The sequence below is a fragment of the Enhydra lutris genome, unplaced genomic scaffold, assembly GCF_002288905.1.
Source record: "Enhydra lutris kenyoni isolate GAN:26980312 unplaced genomic scaffold, ASM228890v2 scaffoldscaffold51, whole genome shotgun sequence".
Classification (NCBI taxonomy): Eukaryota; Metazoa; Chordata; class Mammalia; order Carnivora; family Mustelidae; genus Enhydra; species Enhydra lutris.
Genome location: NW_019154135.1, coordinates 13,041,325 through 13,063,310, shown reverse-complemented (window position 1 = coordinate 13,063,310; position 21,986 = coordinate 13,041,325). Strand labels below are relative to the sequence as shown.

The window sequence follows — 21,986 nt, the reverse complement described above, 5'->3', positions numbered from 1 at the left end:
TGAGACTACGACCAGAGCTGAAGGCAGATGTTTAATTGACTGAGTCACCCACGGGACCCTAAATCACCTGTTTTACATACATTCAAAGAACAAACTGTGTCCAAATAAAGGAGAACATGAGAAAGACTTCCAGAAATTCTGACTTTGAAAAATACAATACTTAGAACGAGAAGGTCACTGCGGGGTGGGGGAGGGGGTTCCACATTGAGCAGATGTGAGCAGGTTGAAGAAAGAATTGGTGAACTTGAAGACAGACAGTTGCAATTGTGGAACCTGATGAATGGAATGAACAAAGGGTGATGGAGAGAGAACAGAGGCTCAGAGACTCCGGGGACACAGTCCAGTCCAACAGCACACCCATGAGGAGTCCCAGGGGAGGGGAAAGGGGCAGAAAGAATATTTGAAAAAGAATATGGCTCAAAATATCTCAGGTTCGATGGAAGGCTCTCACCTACACATTGAAGAAGCTCGGTTAGGGCACACACAGTGAAAACACCACTAGACATGTTGTAATCGAGCCCTAAGGGCCAGACACTAGGAGCAAAGCGGGAGAGAAGGCATGTCACAGGCAGGTGACCGCCCACAAGACCAATGTGTAATTTTTCACAGGGAGGGCTGGAAGCAGGGGTTGGGGTGGCATGTTCAAGGGCGGAATTCTGTACCGGGCAGAATCACAGTGAGGGCACCGCTGTGCTGCGTGAGGCAGAGGGAGACTGTGTGGTGGGGGGTAGGGGGTGGGCCCCGTTGTTTTGACCCACCCCACTCTGTAGGAAACGGATGCCCACACACCAGGCTTCCATCCCGCAAGGTGAGGCCCTGTCCCGGTGCGCATCCCAGCCGGGGCTGCACAGTGGGGCTCAGACAATACCGGGGCTCTGTCGCCTTGTCAGCCGGCAGGAGGGAAAATGGCGAGAAGGCCCACTCGCGTCCTACAGGCACGTGCCTTGTGCTCACCGGCTGCTGGTCACTGGCCTTCTTGGGCTGGGGGCAGGTCTGGTGGCTGTGGAGTGTGCCCCGCCCGTGTCCTGGGGGGTCAGCGGGAGCCCTGTGGGGTCAGCGGGAGCCCTGTGGCCGCTCGGGCATTCCCGCTTCCCCCAGCCGTGTCTATAACGGGAGCACGGACACTTCCCTTCCAGCCTGCCCTGAGGAGTAAGCAGGTTCATGTTGGGGGCTTGTGAAGGCAGCCCTCTGCGCGGCTCTGGGCCCCCGCGTGCCTGTCGGGGAGGCAGCCTGGTGCCTTTTCCTTGCAGCATCCTCTTCGCGGACATCGTGGGCTTCACAGGCCTGGCGTCGCAGTGCACAGCCCAGGAGCTGGTGAAACTCCTGAACGAGCTCTTCGGCAAGTTTGACGAACTGGCCACGGTAAGCACCGCCCCTGTAAACGCAGCCCCCGTAAGGACCACCGTAAGCGCGGGTCCCTGGAGCGGCCGGGGGGGCCCCAGCTGGCTGTGCCTGGTGGGCTCCAGGGTACCACAGCTCCCGCCCGGCCACCCGAAATTCCTTTGCACAAAAGAAGGTGCTCGCCCTCATGTACCCCGAGTGCCTCTGTCTGGGTCCGAGCTGGAAGATGCTGGCTGGGTCGTGAGGCCCTGTGCAGGCTGCCCTGCCTTGAAGGTCACGTCTGGGGTCAGCTGGTGATGTGTGACAATGATAGACCGCCCCGCCTGTGGCAGGAGAGTGCTGGCGTGCTGAGACCTTCCTGGGACGGGTCACGTTCAGCCCCGCAGAGGTCGAGCCCAGACCTTGCTAACCAGCCCAGCCTGGGCTTTGGTGTGGAGGCAGCTGCCCGCCTGTGTTCCTTGGACCTTGACCCCTTCCCTGTCCTGTAAGGACCTGGGGGGACCCAGGGACGTAGAGCCACGCCCATCTGCCCAGCCAGCCTCCCTGGAGGTAGATGCAGAGGGTTCCTGAGCAGGTGGTTGTAGGGGAGGGGAAACTCTGCTCAGGGTCAGGACTCTTCTCAGGGAAGGTCACCGTTAAAGGGCTTGCTAGAAAGAGTGGACAACATCATCATGCTGGCCACAGTCTCGGCACTGAGCACAGGCGGGAGAATGCTCGGTGTCGGAGGCGAACGGCCGGCTGGACCTGGACGCCGGCCCTGCCTCCTCCCTGCCGTTTCCTTGAGGGGCGGCAGGAATCAGAGACGTCCAGCTGTCATGTCCAGATGGGTCACGCTAGAACCCTTCCTCCTGGGGCACGCCGGTGAGGTCCCGGGCCCGTGTCCCGTGGGACCCCGTTGGTCGGAGGCTGCTTCCTCTTTCCCGAGGATGAAGGTAGGAGGCAGCTCGGCACCGCGGGCGGGCGCTGCTTTTGGCCAAGAGGTCGTACCACGGGGCGTGGAGCTGCCTGTCCCCGGAGGCCCAGCGGCCTGTGCTCAGGGGTCGGGACGCTGGGCTCGTGCCCTGGGAGCTGCTGGGGCTCTGCCCACACGAAAGGTCACCGGCGCCTTCTCCCTACCTGACACCTGTGGTTTTGGGGAAGTACACGGAGGAGTGAGGAGTGTGAGTGTGTCCCGTGTGGCGTGGGCGGCTCAGCACCTCCTGTGTGTGGGTCGGAACATGTGTTTCGTCCAGTGCCCGGGCGCCTGGTGGCCCGGGGCTCTCTTGCTGCTGCTCTGAGCTTTCCTGGGCCGTACCTGCCTCCTGCCCTCCCGAGGAAGCTTCTGGATGAGGCTTCTGTGGCCACCGGGCTGTAGGAGCACCTGCCGCTGGTGGAAGGCTGTGCCCTACCCCCACTGTCCCCGTCCATTTTTCCAGCGACCAGAGGTCCGCATCCTGGCCGCAGTGGGGACGTGTTTGCTTGGTGACTCGGTGATGAGCAGTGCCACCCGCCCGGCTGCCCCCTCGCCCCCTGCTGTCCCCAGGGGACTGTCACCACCCCACTCTGGTCTTCACAACGGCACCTGCCCCTGCCCCCAGGACAATGGGGTCTGTAGACTCTCCCCGTGTCCTTTGGCTCGTGTTCTCACTCTGCGTCTCTACTCACGTCCCGGCTGCTCGTTTTCTCAGGTACCGAGCAAGGGCTCTGCTCTGTCTGCGTCCCCTTCCGTCCTGCCCGCTTTGCCGCCTGTGTACTCAAGCTCTGCTGTTCGATTCCTAAACATTTAGGGTTCTTAGGTCCTCTTGATGGATTAACTCTGTCTTTTTTGGGGGGGGAAGGGGCAGAGGGAGAGAGAGACAGACAGACTCCCGCTGCGCCTGGAGCTGGATGAGGGGCTGGATCCCAGGACCCTGAGATCACGGCCCGAGCTGAAAGCTAATGTTGGGCACTCAGCCGACTGTGCCACCCAGGCGCCCCTAATTAGTTCTTTTTTAAGAAATGACCGTCTAGGGGCGCCTGGGTGGCTCAGTGGGTTAAGCCGCTGCCTTCAGCTCAGGTCATGATCTCAGAGTCCTGGGATCGAGCCCCGCATCGGGCTCTCTACTCTCTAGGGGAGCCTGCTTCCTCCTCTCTCTCTCTGCCTGCCTCTCTGCCTGCTTGTGATCTCTCTGTCAAATAAAAAAATAAAATCTTTAAAAAAAAAAAAAAAAAAGAAATGACCGTCTGGGGACCCCTGGGGAGCTCAGTTGGTGAAGCGTCTGCCTTTGGCTCAGGTCACGATCTCAGGATCCTGGGATCGAGCCCCACATCGGGCTTGGGCTCAGGGAAGAGTCTGTTCTTCCTGGTGCCCCCCCCACCCCCACTTGTGCGCTCACACTCATGCTCGCTCTCAAATAAATGAGATCTTGAAAAGAAATGTTCCTCTTTACCTGGAACCTAATTTTGTCCTGTGTTAGTATGTCTGTTCCAGCTTCCCTTTGATTATTGTCAGGAAGCGTGTCTTTTTCATCTTTTTCCACATCCTCCCCCACCGCCATCGGTTTGTGTCTTTTTAAAGGGCTGGGTTTGCCTTTTCTACCTGGAATCCGACAGTCCGTGTTTGCCGGGCTGTGCAGCCCACCGTGGTTCATCTCCTGTGTTCCTTGTCGTTGTTTTACTTTTCCTGCGGGTCTGTGTGTTCTGTGATGCGGCCCTTGGGCCCGTGGCGGCCGACGCGTTGGCACTGTAACTGTGGGGACTGCCTGGGGGTCTGCGGCAGAGCCCTTGACTCCGTCTGCGAGGCTTGCGGGACACGTCCGCCTGCTTGGCCGTTGTGACGTTGTGCACGTTGTACGTTTTGTCATAAACCCCGTTCTGCGTTGTTACCATTTTTGCTTGTTCCCCTTTGATGCGAGGAGGCACAAGGGCGAGGTCGTGGGGGTTCGCTCCGCTGCTCTCAGCCGCGTGGGATCGGTGGCCGCGTCTCCACGCGGTTCCGCTGCCAAAAACAGGGCGCGCGGGCTGGCCACGAGTCCTCTGGGTGTCCGTGTTTCTGAGAAAACTCTTTGTTTTGTCCTCATGTGTGGAATTTCTTGTCACTGGTGCAGAATGTGGCTGACAGGCGTTTGCTGTGCTCCTGCCGAGGACGGCGCTCTGGTCCTCCGGACGAAACATGTGGAGGATGCCTTTTTTCTCTGACCGTTTGCAAGATTTTCCCTTCACCGGTGGCTTTAAGCGATTTGATTTGGACGTGCTTCCACGTGGTTTCCTTCCCGGTGTTTGGGGTCCCACTTTGGTCGGTTCACAGTCCCATCATCTTGGGAGGAAGCTCTTGGGTTTTCCTGATGGGCCGTGCTCTTGACTGTTGTGACCTGCGTCAGTGAGGGTGTTAGTTATCTCGGTTTCTCCGAGTGTTCCCGTGGAAACCAGTCCGAGGGTGGAGCTCGCCGGGGTGTGTGTTCACGTCCGTCCTTCCCTTGGGCTTGAGCCAGAGGCCGGGACCCGCAGGGACCCTTGCGTCTCATGCCTTGGCTTCCTGGCCCAAGAAACGTGAGAGGCCCGATGGCCCGCCGTCCCTCCCTGCCCCGCCGTCCTTGTCCTGGGAGCCGCTCTGAGCTGTCGGTGCGGTGCCGCGTGCCTGGAGTGTGCCCGCCCGCGGGCTGGGGTCACGGCTGGGTGGTGCTCTTTCCGCAGACGTGCTGTGCACGTGCCATCGGGCTTGCATGCGGCAGACCGACGAGGGAGCGAGGGGCTCTGGCTGGAATGTCCAGCGCAGGGGGGAGGCTGGCGGGGCCGAGCACGGTCAGGACTGGGACCAGCTGGGAGGAGGACGCGGTGCGCGTGTCGTCCACGCTCCGCTCGGGCTGACCCCAGGGCGGATGTGAAGTGGTCGGCGTGTGTGCAGGATGGCCCAAGGGGCGCGACCCCCGCTTCCAGAACGCGGGTGCACACATGGGTGCGTGCCGTTGGGGGAGGCTGGAGGGACGGTCCCAGAAGGACTGTGGTTCCCGCAGAGTCGTGCACCCTGAGTTTTACTTTTCAGAGCTTCCTGAATTGCTTGGGATGCGCCTTCCCTTGTTTCTTAACGAGCAGGAAATCAACATCATTTCCTGAAAAACCAGTAGGTGTCTGGATTTCCGAGGAACTTGTCGTTTCTGGGAGGCCGCCCGCAGAAACTCGCCCTCACCCTGCCTGCCGGCGGCCGCCCCAGTGTTCCTGCGAGGTCCCTGGGAGGCGGGAGCGGCAGCGGGAGTCGGGGCGTCCTGCTCCCGGTGCTGTTTCCTTGGGCAGACACTGCCTTTGCCGCTGGAGGGTGGGCTGCACGCCCATGGGCCGCGCGGGGTTGCGGTGGCCCAGGGACCACCAAGGGAGCATGTCCCTTGGGTCCCCTGAAGGTGGAGTCCCAAGCAGACAGCTCGAACCACGTTGGCATGTCCTTTCTGGGAGAAGGTTCCGTGGCCCTGGAGTATGACCGTTACTGCCTAGACCATGGGTGTTGGCAGGGGGCTTGGGGACCTTCTCTCCAGTGTCACTCACCCGGTCCTTCCTGCTCTGCCTGCTTCTGGCGGTAGAGATGTAGCCTGGGGCTGTGCCTCAGGGGTCCCTCAGGGAGGGGACCTCCACTCCGCATCCACGACGGCTCAGAGCTGTGGCATGGCTCCTCCTAGGAAGGTGTGGGGAGCCCGGCTCATGCATGGCTCCTGGGCACATGGTCAGGGAAGGTGCAGGGAGAGGCATGGTGGCCTGGGCGGGTGGCCTTGCCTGCCATGCAGGGGAGGAACGCAGTCGGTCCCCCGTGTGACACGGAGGAGGCAGGGCTCACGGCGCTGTGCCTACGGTGAACAGTCTAGCCTAGACCACGGGAGCAGCCTGCACAGGTCAGACCCGGCCCTGCCCTCAGGGGCTTCAGAACTCGTGTATGGAAATTTCTCTCCTGCGTGGAGGCAGGGGCCATGGCAGCCTCTGCCGGACACCCGTTCCCTCCTGTTGACACTGGCTGACGTTGTCCTGTCTTGCTTGCTCACGCCTATCCTCCCGGTCCTAGACGTCGCCACACCTTGTGCCCACAGCCTTGGCCCCCGCCCTTCTCTTGAGCATGAGTGGCCACAGCGATCCTGTCATCCGCCCAGTGGACTGATTCCCTCTGGGCCCTGTCACCTGCTTGTCACATCAGGTGTCCTCCCCTCAGCAACCTTGTTCCAGGCGGGGTACGTGTCTGGGTGTAATTTGTGGAGGGCACTGACCGCCAGCACAGAGCCGGTGCCATGTGTCACAGCCCTTCAGTCCCAGAGGACGGGCACGGCAGGGTGTGCGGGAGGCTGAGGGGCTGGGGGACCGTGGCCGGGCATTGCTCAGGGTTTCCATGGAGGAAGAGGTGAGGCAGATGAGGGGACGCGGACCCTGGGCTCCGGGTGTCCCCTGTCCTGGCAATCTGGCCTGGGGGACGGAGCGGGTTTGCGGCTGGGTGTGGGGGTGCAGAGAGGACGTGGGGCTGTGGGCTCCGGACCCCTGGGGTTGGTGGAGTTGGAACAAGAGGACCTAAGTCAGCAAGTTCCCCCGATGCCCGTCAGGACACAGACAGAAAACGGGAACACGCACATTGGACCCTTGGGGGTGGCCCCCCCGTCACCTCCCCTGAGCCCGCAGGCCACCAGCACTGGGGCTCAGGTCCCCGGGTTTTTCCTGTGTGTTGGGGAACCTCCCAGAAGCTCCAGCGGTCTCCCCATTCCTCCCCTGGCGTGCCCATCGCCAGCTCCCGGCCAGGTGCAGCGTGGCTCGTGGTTCCTGTGGCTCCCACGTGTGTGACCCCCCTACCACCTGCTTCCCGTCGCGTCACACCCAGGTGCTGGGGCAGGTGTCCCGAAGGCGGGCTGCTTGGTCATTCACTGGGGTGTGTGTTTCCTGTCATTTCCCCGCTCTTGTTAGCTCGTGATTCTCTAAATAGAAGAATGTCCTTACGTCTGCTGATGGGTAATCCTCCAAAACCATACATGCTTGGCCTGTGGCATGGGTCCGTTTTCCAGATGAGGAATCTGTGCCCTAGAACCCGCCAGGGGCGAGCGGGGAGGTTCTTCCTCCTGGTCCTCCGTTCCGGGTGTTACTGGGGTCTGTGGACTGGCTGTGCGTGGACACCTTCCGTCCGTTCCCGCTGCTCACGCTCACGCCTCCCACCCGTGGGCGCCCGTCCTGGCGCCTCCGGTCACCCTTGGACAGGACTGTTCCCCCCCCCCCCATGTGCAGGGACAGTGCCACACAGACACGCCTTCTCCGGGAGCCCGGCTTCCTCCCAGTGTGGGTAGGTGGCCCGCTGGTCCTCGGCATCTCAGGGCACGGGCATGGGCATATTTTTTTTGAAAAATAACACCAAATTCTGAGTTTGTGTGGGTGTTTCCAACTCACCAAATAACTTCACTCCTTCGATTTTGATCCCATGTCTCCGCTCCCTCGAGGCTGGAAGCCTGCAATGGTGAGGTCGTCGGCGTGTTTCGTGGGTTTGTATACCATCAGGTCAGAAGAAGGTCGTCAGTGCCAACCCCACAACAGGGCCGCCACGTGCGGTTTCGGCCTCCGCCGGCTGTTTCTTTGTTTTGTCCTTGGCCGGCATCGCACTGGACACGCTGTCGCGTCCCCTGGAATAATGACCCGCGCGGCCGCATTCGGACGCGGTCCCCTTAGGCTTGTTTCATTTTGGTTTCTGGGCGTCGCCGTTTGCAACTCAATTTTTTTTACAAGGAGATTTATTTAGGTATTTGAGAGAGATGCAGAGGGAGAGAGAGCTCCCAGCAGACCCCCCAGGAAGCACAGAGCCCAGTGTGGGGCTTGAACTCACGGCCCTGAGACCGCGACCAGAGCTGAAATCGGGAGTCAGACGCTCAAGCGATTGAGCCCCCCAGGTGCTCCTCAATGTCATTTTTAAAAGTGTGTAAACTATTTGCATGGCTCGGTTCCTCAGTGCAGACCAGAGACCAGGGGTGTGAGGGAGGACCGCCCTGCCCGCGTGGTCAGACATCGTGCTGTACGCGGGGCTGTCCTTCGGGCGCTCTCTCCGCCTCAGGCACCCGGAGCAGGTGCGCATGAGTGACCGTCTGCTGTAGGGAGGTGCCCGTGATGGGCCCATCTGAGGCTATGAGACGGCCGCACAGCAGGACAGACATCTGCTCCTGGACGGTCCCTCCTGGCGGGTGGAGGATCTGGGACAGCAGGCCCCCAATTCACCCAGGGTCCCGCGCAGACGAACAGAGCAGATGCCGTAAGTGGAACGGAAGTGGAAGTAAATGGTGACGTGTGCCCCTCCCAGCGATTGCCACTGCTTACGTCACAGGGACCCTGCCCTCCGAGGCCCCCCAGCTGCCTGCGTGGCAAGGCCGACCTGTCAGAGCTCGTCTGTGAGCCTGCAGTCCCCACCCGGCGGGCTCAGCGTGAGGCCTTCCCACCTGGATCCCCCTAGAGCCACCTGGGTTCCGTTGGCCACTCCGTCCCCCAGCCTGGGGGGAGGGACAGTCTGGATGCAGAGGACAGGGGTCTCGGGAACAGCTGTGCTGTCGTCGTAAAGGTCTGGGCTCAGCTCCAGAAACCATGGGGAAGATTTTAAATCAAAACACACCAAGGTCAATGAAAACACCTCTTTGGTCTCTCAAGCTGGCCAGCGACAGCCAGGACATCGGACAAGAGAAGGACAAGACGAAATGTTAGCCACTTACTGCCCCCGTCTGCTGGGGGCTGCATCCTGCCCCGGCCCTGCAGTGGCCGGCGAGGAGGAGCCGAGGCTTTGTGCTGGGGGACGGTCACCAAGGTCACGTCTGCAGCTGACAGGCTGCAATGAAGAGGCCGCGGCCCCTGGACGCTCCCTGCTAAGTGGCTTTGCCCCGGCCCTCACGTGGGGATCGGCTGCGCAGAGCAGTAACAGTCACATTCGGGGCTCCCTGCGGGCACCTCCCCACCTTCACGCAGCTCACACGCACCTGCCCGTCCAGACACAGGACACAAAGAGAAAGGCAGGAGGCCGCGGGGGCACAGGGACGCCCCATGCAGGGGCTGATGGCCACATGTCACTCTTGAGGTACCAGCTCTGGCGACAGGTGCTCCTCCCGAAATCGTCAGCAAGAATAGTGCCGTCCCCTCCGTGGGCTCTTCGGTGGGGGGGCGCCTGGAACCCCAGACTGATCACTAGGAGGACGTCCCGACAGCCAGGAACCGGCTGAGGCCCTGCAGCGGTTCATGGTGTCATGCCTGGGCCCTGGGCTGGGGGCCAGGGAGGATGGGAGAGGAGCTCCCTGTCGCTGCCTGCTTTGACGGTTGGGGACAGGGATGATGGGGACAGTGGGTTCCAGTGTCCAGTTCCAGTGTTGCCCGCTGGCCTGGAGGCTTGGGGAGCGTGGCCAGAGAAGCCTGGGGGTCTGACTCCCAGGGCCCAGGCCTCGGCTGTGCAGTGGGGATATCTGCCGCCGGCCATCTGCCTCTGGGCTCCCTGACATCGTCAATGGGACAGGTCGCCCTCAGCTTTGCCTTCCTGTGGGACGCCGGGACGTGCTCTCAGAGCAGGAGCTGTGGGGCTCTGGGCGTGCAGGACATCTCGGGACCTGTGAGGTTCTCCTCACCCGGGACGTGCTGGAGAGACCAGCCCCTTGCAGACGCCCACGGGCCCAGGGCCCATGGGACCCCTGCAACGTGGAGAGAAGCCATGCTTCTCAATGCCTGTTTGTTCTGGGAAACGTCCTGTGTTTTCATGAAATTTGATGTGTGGACGGCAGCGGATTTGCTGTCACTTTTCCACGCGTTAGTGCGTTTCGTAGAGCATCTCTGCTGTATGTCGTGGTGGACATCCACGGACAGGACCCGCTCATGGGAAGGAGTTTTGTGAGGCCGTCCGTTATTTTAGGGATGTGAGTACGAGCTTTCCGGGGGCGTCCGAGATGTGACACGGCTGAGACCGATGGGCTGGCTCACGGCAGGTGCCAGAAAGCCCCTCCCCAGCAGGACCAAGGTGGGCGCGACGCTCTTAGTGTTGGATAAATGCTGTGGGGGACGTTCTGGGTGTCCCTGTGGGTGGCGAGGTCAGGGTGCAGACCCTGGTGGTCCCCTTGGGGCTCGGGGCCCTGGCAGGTGATTCTTTGGTGACAGCTGCCCACATACCCCTTGGACCTGCATCTCAGGGACACTCGGGGGCGTGCACCTGCCGGACGGCGGCTGGTGTGTGTGTGTGTGAGGGGTCTGATGTGACTCACAGGGTCCATCACGAGGCCGTCGGAGCTGGAGGCCAGGAGGGTCACTGTGCTGGGCACCCGGGGCAGAGAACGTCCCCGGGAAAGCCGCTGGCTCTGACTTGGGGCAGCTTCTGACCTTGAACGGGGCACGGGTTTGGCCAGGTGGGTGAGGGACGGGCAGGGGGGTCCCCCGTGTGGGAACAGGCCTGTGTGCCGTCATGCCCAGGCCCCAGGCGCGTCACTAACGTGCGCTCTGTCCTCTCGACCCCAGGAGAACCACTGCCGCCGCATCAAGATCCTCGGGGACTGCTACTACTGTGTGTCGGGCCTCACCCAGCCCAAGACCGACCACGCCCACTGCTGCGTGGAGATGGGGCTGGACATGATCGACACCATCACGTGAGTACGAGCGGGGACCCGTCCCCCTTGCACCCCCATGGGCCCCGCGGGCCTGCGCTGTGCCGGCCGGTCTGTCCCAAGGGGCCGGCGGTCCCCCGGCCGCAGAGAGCCAGGCTACACGGTGAGGTGGGGTGGGGGAGCTCCCGCCCGAGCGGGGTGCCCCGAGACCTCCCGTCTGCAGTTTGCTGGGATGTGTCCTCGTCCGTGGCCATCCAGGGCGTGGTCCGGGATGCATCAGGGGTGCAGGAAGGTACCAGCTTCACCACTTAGCCGGACAGGGAGTCAGCGGGGAGGTCTGGTTCCAGTCCAGCCATGTCCCAGTGAATGGGGCTGCACGTGCTCGTCTTCACGCTCAGGGCCGTGCGGGGGCTCTCTGCCAAGGGGGCTCTGAAGGAGCAGGGGCGCCTCCTGGGAGCACTGTGGGCCGGCCGGACCTTTCAAGCCAGCCCCGTCCTGTCGGAGCGGGATGAAGAATGAGGGACCCTCTATCGTCCAGGGAAGGCATGGGGCTGGGGGGCTGAGCTGGCGGACGGGCACCCATCTGAGCAGCGTGGAGCAGTGGGTGCGGTCCGGGGGGGGATGAGGTTAATGGGGACCAGTGTAAGCGTCCACACTCGGAGCCAGAAAGTGCTGGCCGCACGGTTGTACAGGAAACAGGGAAGAACAGAGAGAGAAACGCAAAACAGGAGGCTTGGCGGGGCTGACCTTGCAGACGGGCCCTGCAGGGCAGGTGTGGGGGCATCCACGAGCGTCCAGGAGGGGGTCCCCGTGCCAGTGGCGGCAGATCTGTGGTGGAGAGACAGACGCCTAGTGCTGGGGTCGGGGGTGGAAGATGGCCCGGGGACGCCAGTGGTCTGCTGCAGCTGAGGGGTCCTCTGGGTGGACGGGGGCTCTAGAGCAGGGGGATGGTTGGGGCCAGTTCATGCAGACCTCCTGTGCAGTTCCGGGGAGCTCAGGATCAGGGACGCTGCTTGTTCCGGCCTGGGGTGACGCTCACCAGCCGCACATCCAGTAGGGTTGCTCACTGTACAAACGTGACAGTCCTCCCGCATGTGCGCTCAGGACGGGCTTGCGAGGGGCGGGCGTCTCCTGCCGCTGGACGGGGCAGTGCCGAGGATGGTAACAGGGAGGGGAGGGATCTCCTGGAGGGCAGGTGCGTTCAGGCCCCGCCCCCTGACTGGGTGCTGGGCGCTCCAGAGGCTGGAGAGGGGTCGAGCCCGTGTTCCCGGTCCCGCGGGTATTGGGAAGGTTTCAGTTTCTGAGTTGAGGACCAGGCTCTGGTGCGCAAGTGAAGGCCCAGGGCTCCCAGCCAGGTGGCGGGGGCAGCTTGCAGGGCCGGGGCTCTCCCAGCGGGCGCCCAGCCTCCGGCGCGCCGATGCCCGCACTCCCTGGAAGAGCGTGGCAGCTCCTCTGCATGGACCCTCCTGCTACAAAGTGTCAGACCTGCGCATCGGGCCACGTGCAGGGCGAGGCCGGGTGTCTTGGTTTGCGGCGCTGGATCAGGGGCGTCGGCTCTGCCCTCCAGGACCCACCTTGAGCTGGCGCGGCCGCCATGGCCGCTGGCAGACCCCGGCGCGGCCGACCGGAGCAGGGGTGGCCCAGGGTGGGAGGCGCCTCTGTGGCTCTGGAGGCCCCTCTCCTGTCTCCTGTGTTCGCGGCACACGTGTCTCGATGAGACCGTCCCCGACGCACGGTTTACTGCGACGTGAGCGTCTGGGTAACTGTGTCTTCTGGCACAGGATCCAGACGTGAGGCAGAACCTTCTGGAAGAGGTGAGGGTGTGCAGGCGGCAGGATTGGGTTACCGTGCCCTTCGCCCCTTCCTGGCTGCCGTGGCGGAAATGCTGTGAAACGAGCGGAAACACCATTTCCTGGTTTCTTGCTCACATTTCTCTGTGGTCCTTTCCTTCGCAAATTTCAAAAAAAAAAAAAAAAATTCCAAGACTTTAACCCCGTTGTGTTTGTTTCCGCACCTCTCACTAGAGGTTGACCGATGACTGAGAAAAGTTAAAATTGAGAGAAAATGCATTTCATATGCACGAAGTTCAGTAGGCGTCAAGGACACGTCCACCGTCAGACCCCCGAGTAAACGTTGCTGTAAACCCCCGCTCGTGGACTTCCGGATGACACACACCGGGGACCCTGGACCCGACGGGAAGTGCTCGGTCGCTGCTCCTCGCGGACCGACTCCCAGTGTTTCTGACCTGGGTCTGCCGGAGCGGGTTAGCGGCTTGTGGGCTGTGGCCTTGGTCCTGGAGGCGCCAGGGTAGCTGGGCGGCTGTCGGAGCCCATCAGTGCTCTTTTCCCACCTTGGATCACACACAGGGGAACAGAGACCGGGAGAGGGCAGGGGTTGGCTGGGCCGATGGGATGTCCCTAGAAATCAGGGGCCACCCTGCTCACGTGTGCTCCCCGCGTGGAGCGGCCACCTTTGCCCATTTGAGGTTCTGAGAGCCAAAGCCTCTGGATGGCCTCCTCGCCAGGCATTGTGTCTATGTCCTGTCTGTGTGTTCCAGACAGAAGACCCCATGGTCTTTATTTCACCATTGAAGCCCCTTGTCTTCTTGTAGTGTTTCTAATTAAGATGTTTTAAGGGACCCGGGCACCCCTGAGTCTCTGGTCATTTGGGCCGCCAGCCTGCCTGGTGGCGAGGGTGTGGCCAGGAGCAGTCTCTGATGGACCCTGTTGAACCCTCACCAGTGATGGGGCCTCAGGGATGGGGGTGAGGATCTGGGAGGGCTTCCTGGAGGCCGCATCTTGGCTGGGCCACATCGTATTAGGAACAAGGCAGGTGAACGCACATCAGTGCCAGGTCTTGGAATAGGAGGGAGATTGGTCATTGAGCTCCTGGGCTTCCTGCTCTCCTGGGTGGGGTGGGGTTGGGCTCCTGCACGTGGCGGGGCCGCAGGGCATCTTATGCTGGGAGGGGCCAGAGGGCAGGCTGTCCGGTGGGCCATCCCTGTGTGTCTGATGTTTCCTGGTCTCTCTTCTCCCTCATGACAAGCCTCCTCACCGTGGGGCCCCCATGTCCCAGGTCACGGCTTGGCCTCCTGGCCCTTTCTGGTTGGGCTTTGCCATGGACGGGGGAGGCCCGTTGGACAGACCTGCCATGGGGCCCCCTGTGGACAGGCCACCGTCCCATGGCTCAGCGCTCCCTCCCACGAGGCCTCGTTGCACTCCTGTCCCTTGGAGCCCACCGAGAGCCCGCTGCTTCCTCAACGGCATGCTTTAGTGTCTTCTGTAGTAATGTAACTTCTGCCCGCTGGGGGAGAGTGGAAAGCACAGCTGCCGCATGTCCCCTTTGTTCAGACTTGTGCATTGTGTGCCTCTGACCGTGGCAGCGAGTCCTAGAGCTGGGGAAGGTGTGCCTGGTACCCCTCGGACACCCCACATGACCGCTCGCACAGAGCTGCCCGCAGCAGGCAGTGTCCCCGGAGGCTGCAAGGACTCACGCTGTCCCGTGTTCCCCAGCTGGGGGGTGAGCTCCCCGCCTGGGCCTGCCGCCTGATTTCGACATCCACACACTTCTAATCCCATAAAGTCTACTCAAGGGTCAGGTCTGGAGCTTGGGGTCAGACTCTGGCCATTCCCAGGATGCTGCTGGCGGTCGTCACAGTGGCCTCTGGCCAGGGAGCAGGCACGAGCTCCTGACCGGGTCAGGGGGATACAGAGCAGATTGGAGGTCCCAGTTCATGTCCCATGGGGGCTGCTCTGGGTGGGGAGGGACAAGGGTTGGCATGGACACACCGTGAGATGCCCGGGGGCCGGGGAGCTGGGGGTCCTGGCCTGGAGCAGCCCTGCCCAGCTGGGGCCATGCTCGGGAATTGTGGTCCCGTGCTCCCGCCTCTCCAGGCTCCCCTGCATGGGCGAGCTCATGGGTGTGGACGAGGGCCCAGCCCCACACCCACAACGTGTTTGTTGCAGGTCGGTGGCCGAGGCCACGGAGGTGGATCTGAACATGCGTGTGGGGCTGCACACTGGCCGGGTCCTCTGCGGGGTCCTCGGCCTGCGCAAGTGGCAGTATGACGTGTGGTCCAATGACGTGACACTGGCCAATGTCATGGAGGCCGCCGGCCTACCCGGGTGAGTCGGGGCGAGGTCGTGCACTCTGGGCTGGAGGGGCCTGTACGGGGCCCCTGGGATCCCTGGGCTCCACGGGAAGCCGGCGGCGGACGGAGAGGAGGCCCGGTGGTCGGACCACCCTGTGCTGTCGCTCCTCTCTGCCTTGTGCTCCCCCGGGGAAGGCTGGGTGCATTTCCACACGGTCCGTGCCATGCTCCTCTGTCCTCGTCCTCCTTCAGACAGTCCCCAGAGCCAAGGCCAGGTGCTCCCAGGTGGCCGGGAGTGGAATGGGGCCGCAGGAGGGCTCCAGATGCTCAGCACCGAGCGTCAGCGGCACTCGCCCCCATGGCGACCTGCGTGGTGCGTCTCTTATGTGTGCGCCTGCGGGGACGCCCCTGGCTCTGCCCCTTCCGCCCCCCCACTGCCTGCCCCAGAGGCCGGGTGTCCCTGGGATGCTTCCTTCCCCTTCCCTCCTGGATGGCCCGTGGGGACGCGGCTGAAACAGGCACCATGTGTCCTGACACTGACGCCTTTCAAGGTGGGCTCAGAGGTAGTGCCCCTGTCCTCTGTGGGCCGGCCGTCTCTGGGCACTGACCCCTGGACACTTACAGCCACCCACAGACCTGTCCCTCCCACATGCCGTCTATTATTCTCCACCCGTCCGTTCTGCAAACACGCACCGTCTGCCACTGGGCATCCAGAGAACGTGGCCAGATGGGTGGATGGACGGATGGACAGATGGAAGGACGGAATTCACCGTGTGACTCCCCAATCCCAGTTTCATGTTGGGACCCCTGCAGCTAGGTTTCTGGGCTCCTCCTCGAGGCTCTAGTCCTGAGCAGTCTGCCTGGAGGGACCAAGGCCAGGCTGGGGCACAATGGAAGGTCTCACACACCCCGCCATGTGGCCTCGTACTGCCACGACTTCCCCAAGCTCGTGTGCTGGTGTGCTGGGCGCACGGGCCAGGCTGCCACAAAGCAGAGGACCTGGGTCCTAAGCAAACACTGCCTGCTCCAGGGGTCCCGGGGGAGCCACGGCGGGTGTCACCTCCAGCCCCACCACCCCAGCTCCAGACTTGCGTCCCCTTCCCCTGCCAGCTGGGACTGTCACACGCATAACTGGGCCTCCAGTCCCACAGGACTGACAGGCAGTGGACGCCGGGCCTCTCCTCCCCATCTGTGTCCAGGGAAGGTGCTCCCGGGGCTGACTGTCCGGGCTGGCCAGGCTGTGCCTCGGCTGGAACCCCCAGTGGCGTCCGCTCCCACCGTGTGCTTACACCCGAGACCCCTGCTCCGTCCCCGAGCCACAGTTCTGCGACTCTGCGGCTGGGCGTGCCTCCCGTGCCCGTTGCGGGTGGAGGACGCTGAACGCAGGAGCAGACGCCCGTGCACCTCCTTGCAGACAGCCTCGGTGCTGGGTGTCCCTTTGCGGTTCAGGGCCAGGCTGGCGGTGACCGTGCCCCAGAGCCCGGAGGCTGGTGGCAGGGGCTCTTGTGCTCCAGTGCCCGGTTTTCCTGCAGGAAATGGAGGGGCACAGTGGGGTGGGGACTCTGGGCTCACAGGTGCTTTGCTCACTGTGGGCGGTGGCTTTGGGTCCCGAGGCCCCGTGCTCAGGTGTCTGGGAGGAGCCAGAGCTGCGGGGTCCCAGGGGCCACTGTGGCTCCCGGGCTTGTGGCTGTGCTCAGGAGATGCGGGCTGAGGGTTTCTCCTTCCGTCACCCGGAAACACACTGGGGTGAGCATGAGGGCCGTCCCACCTCTTGCGGGGGAGGAGCAGCATGGTGTTCTTTCCCCTCCCCCCACTGCCTCCCTTCTGCCTCCTGCTCCTGCTGATGCTACGCCCCGCCCCCGTACAGGCTCCGAGCCCCCCCCACCCCCACAACCCCCCTTGCTGGGCTCCCTCCCCCTCTTCTTCCCAGGTGACCTATGCTGCCCGGCGACCTGGGGAGTGCCCCTCCCGATCCTTGTGTTCGTCGCCGCCGCAGGCCCCGGGCACGGCTGTGCTGCTGTTTTGCAGGAAGGTCCACATCACCAAGACGACCCTGGCTTGCTTGAATGGGGACTACGAGGTGGAGCCGGGGCATGGGCACGAGAGGAACAGTTTCCTGAAGGCTCACAACATTGAGACCTTCTTCATCGTGCCGTCACACCGGCGGAAGGTGGGCTCCGGGACCCGCTCGCCTGGGCCTGGGCCAGGCCTTTGGGTGGGCGAGCTCCTGGACCCCCAGTCGGGGCCCGGGGTCTGCTCAGGCACTCAACCATCCTGCATCCCCCCCCCATCTCCCCGGGCCTTTACCCTGCTCTTGCAAAACAGGTCGGGGATGGGGGTGCACTGAGCAGAGGGGTGCTGGGCACACAGGGGGCCTGTGACCGTCGTGTGGGGCACTCGAGGTCACTGTGTGTGAGGAAACTGACCTGGACGTGCTCGGGAGGGCTAGTCCCTCCAGAGTTCAGGGTAGTGATGGAGGGCACAGGGGAGGGGCTCAGAGATCAACTGGGGGGTACAGGGTATAGGTGAGGGTCTCAGGGCACAGATGGCCCCACTACTCCTTCAGGACATAAGCAGGTGGGATAGGAGGGAGATCTTCAAGCTTTGCTGTCCTGTGTCCATGGATCAGGGCTGTGCTATCCCTTGTGCCCTGGGGGCCATGCCTGTGGGGGGCTCCGGGCCAGGACAGGCTGGGCTCCGTAGCTCACTCCGGAAGAAGGGGAAGGAGGCTATGGCAGGTGTTGGTGGTGTGGAGGAGGGCCAGGTGAGGCATTGGTGCTGGACTCCAGGATAGCAGGAGTCACCCATGTGGGTGTGGAGGGTGGGTCTGAGGGGCAGGGAACCCGGAGGTAAGTGGGTAGTGGTCCACAGCCAGCTGCTGGCCCAGCCCCTGACGTCCAGGCTCCAGGGTCCCCCCGTGGCCTGGCCCCAAACCTTCCCACAGCTCCACTGGAGGACTGAGGCCTCACTCTGGTTTTCAGAGGCCCTGGGTGTAGCTGAGAGCCGTGTGCTGTGGGCCTGGCTTGCTGGTTCTGTCCACCTCTGTCTGTCCTTGAGCACACGGTCCCCGTGACCTCCCTGTCCCCGTCAGGTTCCCGCTCCCTGCCCGGGGGCTCAGGGCGCAGCGTGGGTCTGCTGACCAGTGTGTGCGTGCCGGCTGCTGGCACAGATATTTCCAGGGCTGATCCTGTCCGACATCAAGCCCGCCAAGAGGATGAAGTTCAAGACGGTTTGTTACCTGCTGGTGCAGCTCATGCACTGCCGGAGGATGTTCAGGGCGGAGATCCCCTTCTCCAACGTCATGACCTGCGAGGACGACGACAAGGTAGGGGCCTCCCGCCCCTGTGGGGACCTCCCTGCCCAGGGCCGCCTGGCCCAGTGTGCTTTCCAAAGTGTAAATGCTGTTCAAAGCCAGGCTGCTTGTGTTTTCCTGGAAAAATCTTTCTGTCATCTTGCCCTTTTTCCAATTTGGCTTCCATGTGTTTGTGGGTAAATGCGTGCGTGGACCCCAACAGCAGTCCCTGAGGTTATCCATGCTGATCAGATGCTCTGCCGTGAGGTCTGGAGCCTTGGAGATGGCCCATGAGCCCAGGCGCCATTGGGTAGGCTTGTCTCCGGCTGCCCCCACCACCGGGTCTTCCGCTGTGCACTGCTTGCCTTTCTTTGTGTTCAAAGCTGTCCAGTCCATGGAAGGTGGCTTCCCCTGGGGGTGCCAGCCTCGTGGCCTGGCTGCCAGGATTTTCCCCCTTTTCTCTCGGGTTGGTCATAACTGTCTCTGGGTGTTCTGGTCTTCTGCTGGGTTTGGGGGGGCAGTGCTGCTCCGTGGTGGTCCCAGAGTCCACTTCAACCATGTTGGTCTTGTGTCTCAAGGGGCAGAGACCCTGGTCATCTGGGGCAGGGGTTGCATCCCAGGAGCCTGGGATAAGCCTGGAGTGCCGCCCCTTTCTCTTCTGTGTCCTCGTGTCCTGGGCCCCCCAGCCCAGTGTGGCTCCGTCCGTGACCCATGTCCATTTCCCGAGAACGCGCTGCTATCCACCTGCTCCTGTTTTCCCTGCTGTCCAGGATATTGTGCGGTGACGCGGAACTCCATCCCTGCAGTTCTGGGGTTTTTCAGGAAGAAGCAGGGTTCTGCCTCTGGCACTCCTGTGGGTTCTTGCTGCATAGGTTTTTGTGGTTTTGACTGTGAGCTCACATTTGTGAGAATTTTGCTGGAAATTCTTGAAGAGCTGCGCTGACGTGGGTTCTATCAAGACTGGCCTTCCCCTCGGCCAGTGTGCTCGGTGGATTTTGGAAGTTCCAGGCAGGCAGATGTGTGCAAATGTGTCCCCTTGGTGCAGACCCGGGTCTAAGACTGTCCCCCATGCCAGGGCTCCCCTCACTGGTGTTTGTGACGGGGCCACTGGAGGCAGGCCGTCTTAGGACTTTGACCTCACTGCCTGCCCTGCTCTCGCCCCGTGTCGCTGTAGCTGGCTCGTGAGGGATGACGGGCTCTCCAAGCTCCCTGGGTCTCAGACGGCAGCGGTACATCAGCCACCTGCCCAGCCTGGGTTCCCACATCTGGATGTCCTCTAGTGACTTTCTTACCAGCTTCATGTGCATTTGAAAGTGTGTGTGCGTGCACGTGTATGAGTGTGTGTATTTGGGTGTATGCACGTGCACACACATGTGTGCGTGCACCACTGTGTGCACACAAGGGTGCATGCACGCACATGTATATGAGTTGTGCACACGCATGCACGTGGGAGTGTGCATGAATATGTCCGTGCAAGTGTGCTGTTGTGGACACTGATGCATGCATGAGTATGCACATATGAGTGCGTGCACATACACAGGTGTGTCCATATGCATGTATGAGTGTGCACATGCGGACACATGTGAGTGTGTGCTCACATGTGCATGCGTGTGTCCGTGTGCACACACGAGTGCATGCACACATGTGAGTGTGCGTGGAATTGTCCACAGGAGTGTGTGCATGTATGAGTGCACGCACACATACACGTGTGCCGGCACGTATGGGTGTGTGCATGCACACACGTGTGCCTGTGTGACGAGTGTGTGAATGCATGTGTGTACATGTATGAGTGCGTGTACAATGTGCATGCATGCACCAGTGTGTGTACACGAGTGTGACACAAACACGTGAGTGTGCATGCACGAGTTTGTGAGTGCAAATGTCCACATGAATGTATGAGTGCGTGCACACGTGTGCCTGAGTGTATGGGTATGTGCGTGCATGTACGCGTGTGCATGTATGAATGCACACATGTGTGCGTGCACATGCATGCCTGAGTGTACTGGGGTGTGTGCATGCATGCACATGTGTGTGTGGCCCTTCCCTCCCTGTTGTCTGTAGTCTCTGGATCCCTCGCCCCCCGTCCTGCTCCTCCTTCCCCTCCTGGGAGCACAGAGCCATGCTGGTTTCCTCCCGTCTCCCGCATCCTGATCCTAGCCCAGCCCTGACACCCTGAATCTCTGAGTGCGGGGGGCCTCCCAGGTCAGGCTCTACCCACCTCGAGACTCTGCTCCTTCATCTCCGTGTGCTCCAGCCTCCCTCTTTGGGGGACACCTGCTGCCTCACACTCTACCGGGTGCCTAATGCACCGTGCAGGTGTGCACTCCTGCTGTTGTCCCTGTCACCATGCCCGGTGCCCCAGTGTCCAAGGTCGAGCCCCCCAACTGTCCTGTGGTTTCAGGGCTCTCCATCTGCACACAGCTCCCCGAGCTGAGAGGGTCTCTGAACCCCAGGCTTCACCCCATGTCTGGTCCCTCCCCACCAGCCAGCACTCCCAGCCTCCATGGCCTGGGCGGTTCCCCTGCCGAGACAGAGGCACAGGCATGTAGTGGGTTGGGGGCCCGCGGCTTCCCCTCATCGCCACCTCCTCATGAGGACTGAAAATAAGCCCCACCGGGCAGGATGGCAGTGTCTACACCGTGGGAGGCCTCCCAATGGTTGGGACAGGGCAGTGACAAGGCTGGTGGTCTGGACAGGGTAGAGAGGTGCAGAGGCGGGGCCGGCCCCCTAGTGAGGGCACCTGGGGAGGTGACCGTCCAGTGACCTGAGGGACAGGCTTTTCTGCCTGCAGACACTGTCCCCACAGCCCCCAGAGCCTGTGTCCCCTTCGGGACAAGGTCTCTCACTGGCCCTGCGTCCCAATCCTCTGCGTCCAGGCCTTACTTCCATGCAGGCGCCCTCGCGTGTGGTCAGGGTGGGCGTGCTGGCCAGACAGCGCTGAGCTGGTCCGTCCCACTGCATACCGCGGGTCACACGTATGAATTTAACGAAAGTCGGCGGGATGACCTACGTGTGGTTTGGTCACCTGTTTTGTTACCTGCCAGGACGGCATCACAAACGTTTCTCATATTAATAAAAGTTCCTCCGAAATACGATGTTTATGTCACTGTGGGGGTCTCCAAACTGAGGACAGATCCTGTATTGATTCTACGTCCATTGACGTTTAGGTCATTTATGATTCTTTTGTTTCCCGGGTGGCGTGAATAACTCACAGCGTTTTTCTCACGGAGCTCGTGGACGTCTGCAATCACCTTGGGACACGCACGTCTGTGGGTCCCGGGTCGGCGAGAGCGGCGTATGGTCCGTGTCCACACAGCTCCCTGCGCCCTGCCCAGCGCTGCGGGTCCGCACACCTGCTCCCGTATCTGTGTCTCCATCCTGGCCAGCAACTTTGCAAACATCGTTTCTACCATTTCGGATGTGAATTTAACAGAGAGAACTTTCAGCTCATCCGATACTCATCCTGCTACCTTCCTCCCCCGCTCTTGAGTGTTCTCGACGCACAGTCGAAGCGTGACTGACTCCTTCTCCATCTCGTACATACTGTTTCCAGTGGGAGAGGCACGCTTTCCTCCCGGCTTTGCAGACTGTCACTGTGACGCTTTTGGTCAGAAGCAACCACCCACGTGAGCAAGTGTTGGCACTTCTGCATATGAGTGGATGTGGAATTTCAGAAACCGTTCAGTAGCTACTGGGATGACCCGTCCGGTGATTTTCTCCCTGACTTGCACAGTGATGGGGCACA

General features: G+C 61.8%; 1 protein-coding gene across 1 annotated transcript in view; it reads left to right on the top strand.

Moving 5' to 3' along the window:
* Positions 1-21,986, top strand: part of LOC111157054 (adenylate cyclase 1) — an 83,796-nt gene that overhangs the window by 36,639 nt on the left and 25,171 nt on the right. The window contains exons 4-8 of the mRNA XM_022518267.1: positions 1,251-1,362; positions 10,774-10,901; positions 14,825-14,983; positions 16,978-17,119; positions 18,119-18,274. Coding sequence (XP_022373975.1) covers positions 1,251-1,362; positions 10,774-10,901; positions 14,825-14,983; positions 16,978-17,119; positions 18,119-18,274 — 697 coding nt within the window. The remainder of the gene's footprint in view (positions 1-1,250; positions 1,363-10,773; positions 10,902-14,824; positions 14,984-16,977; positions 17,120-18,118; positions 18,275-21,986) is intronic.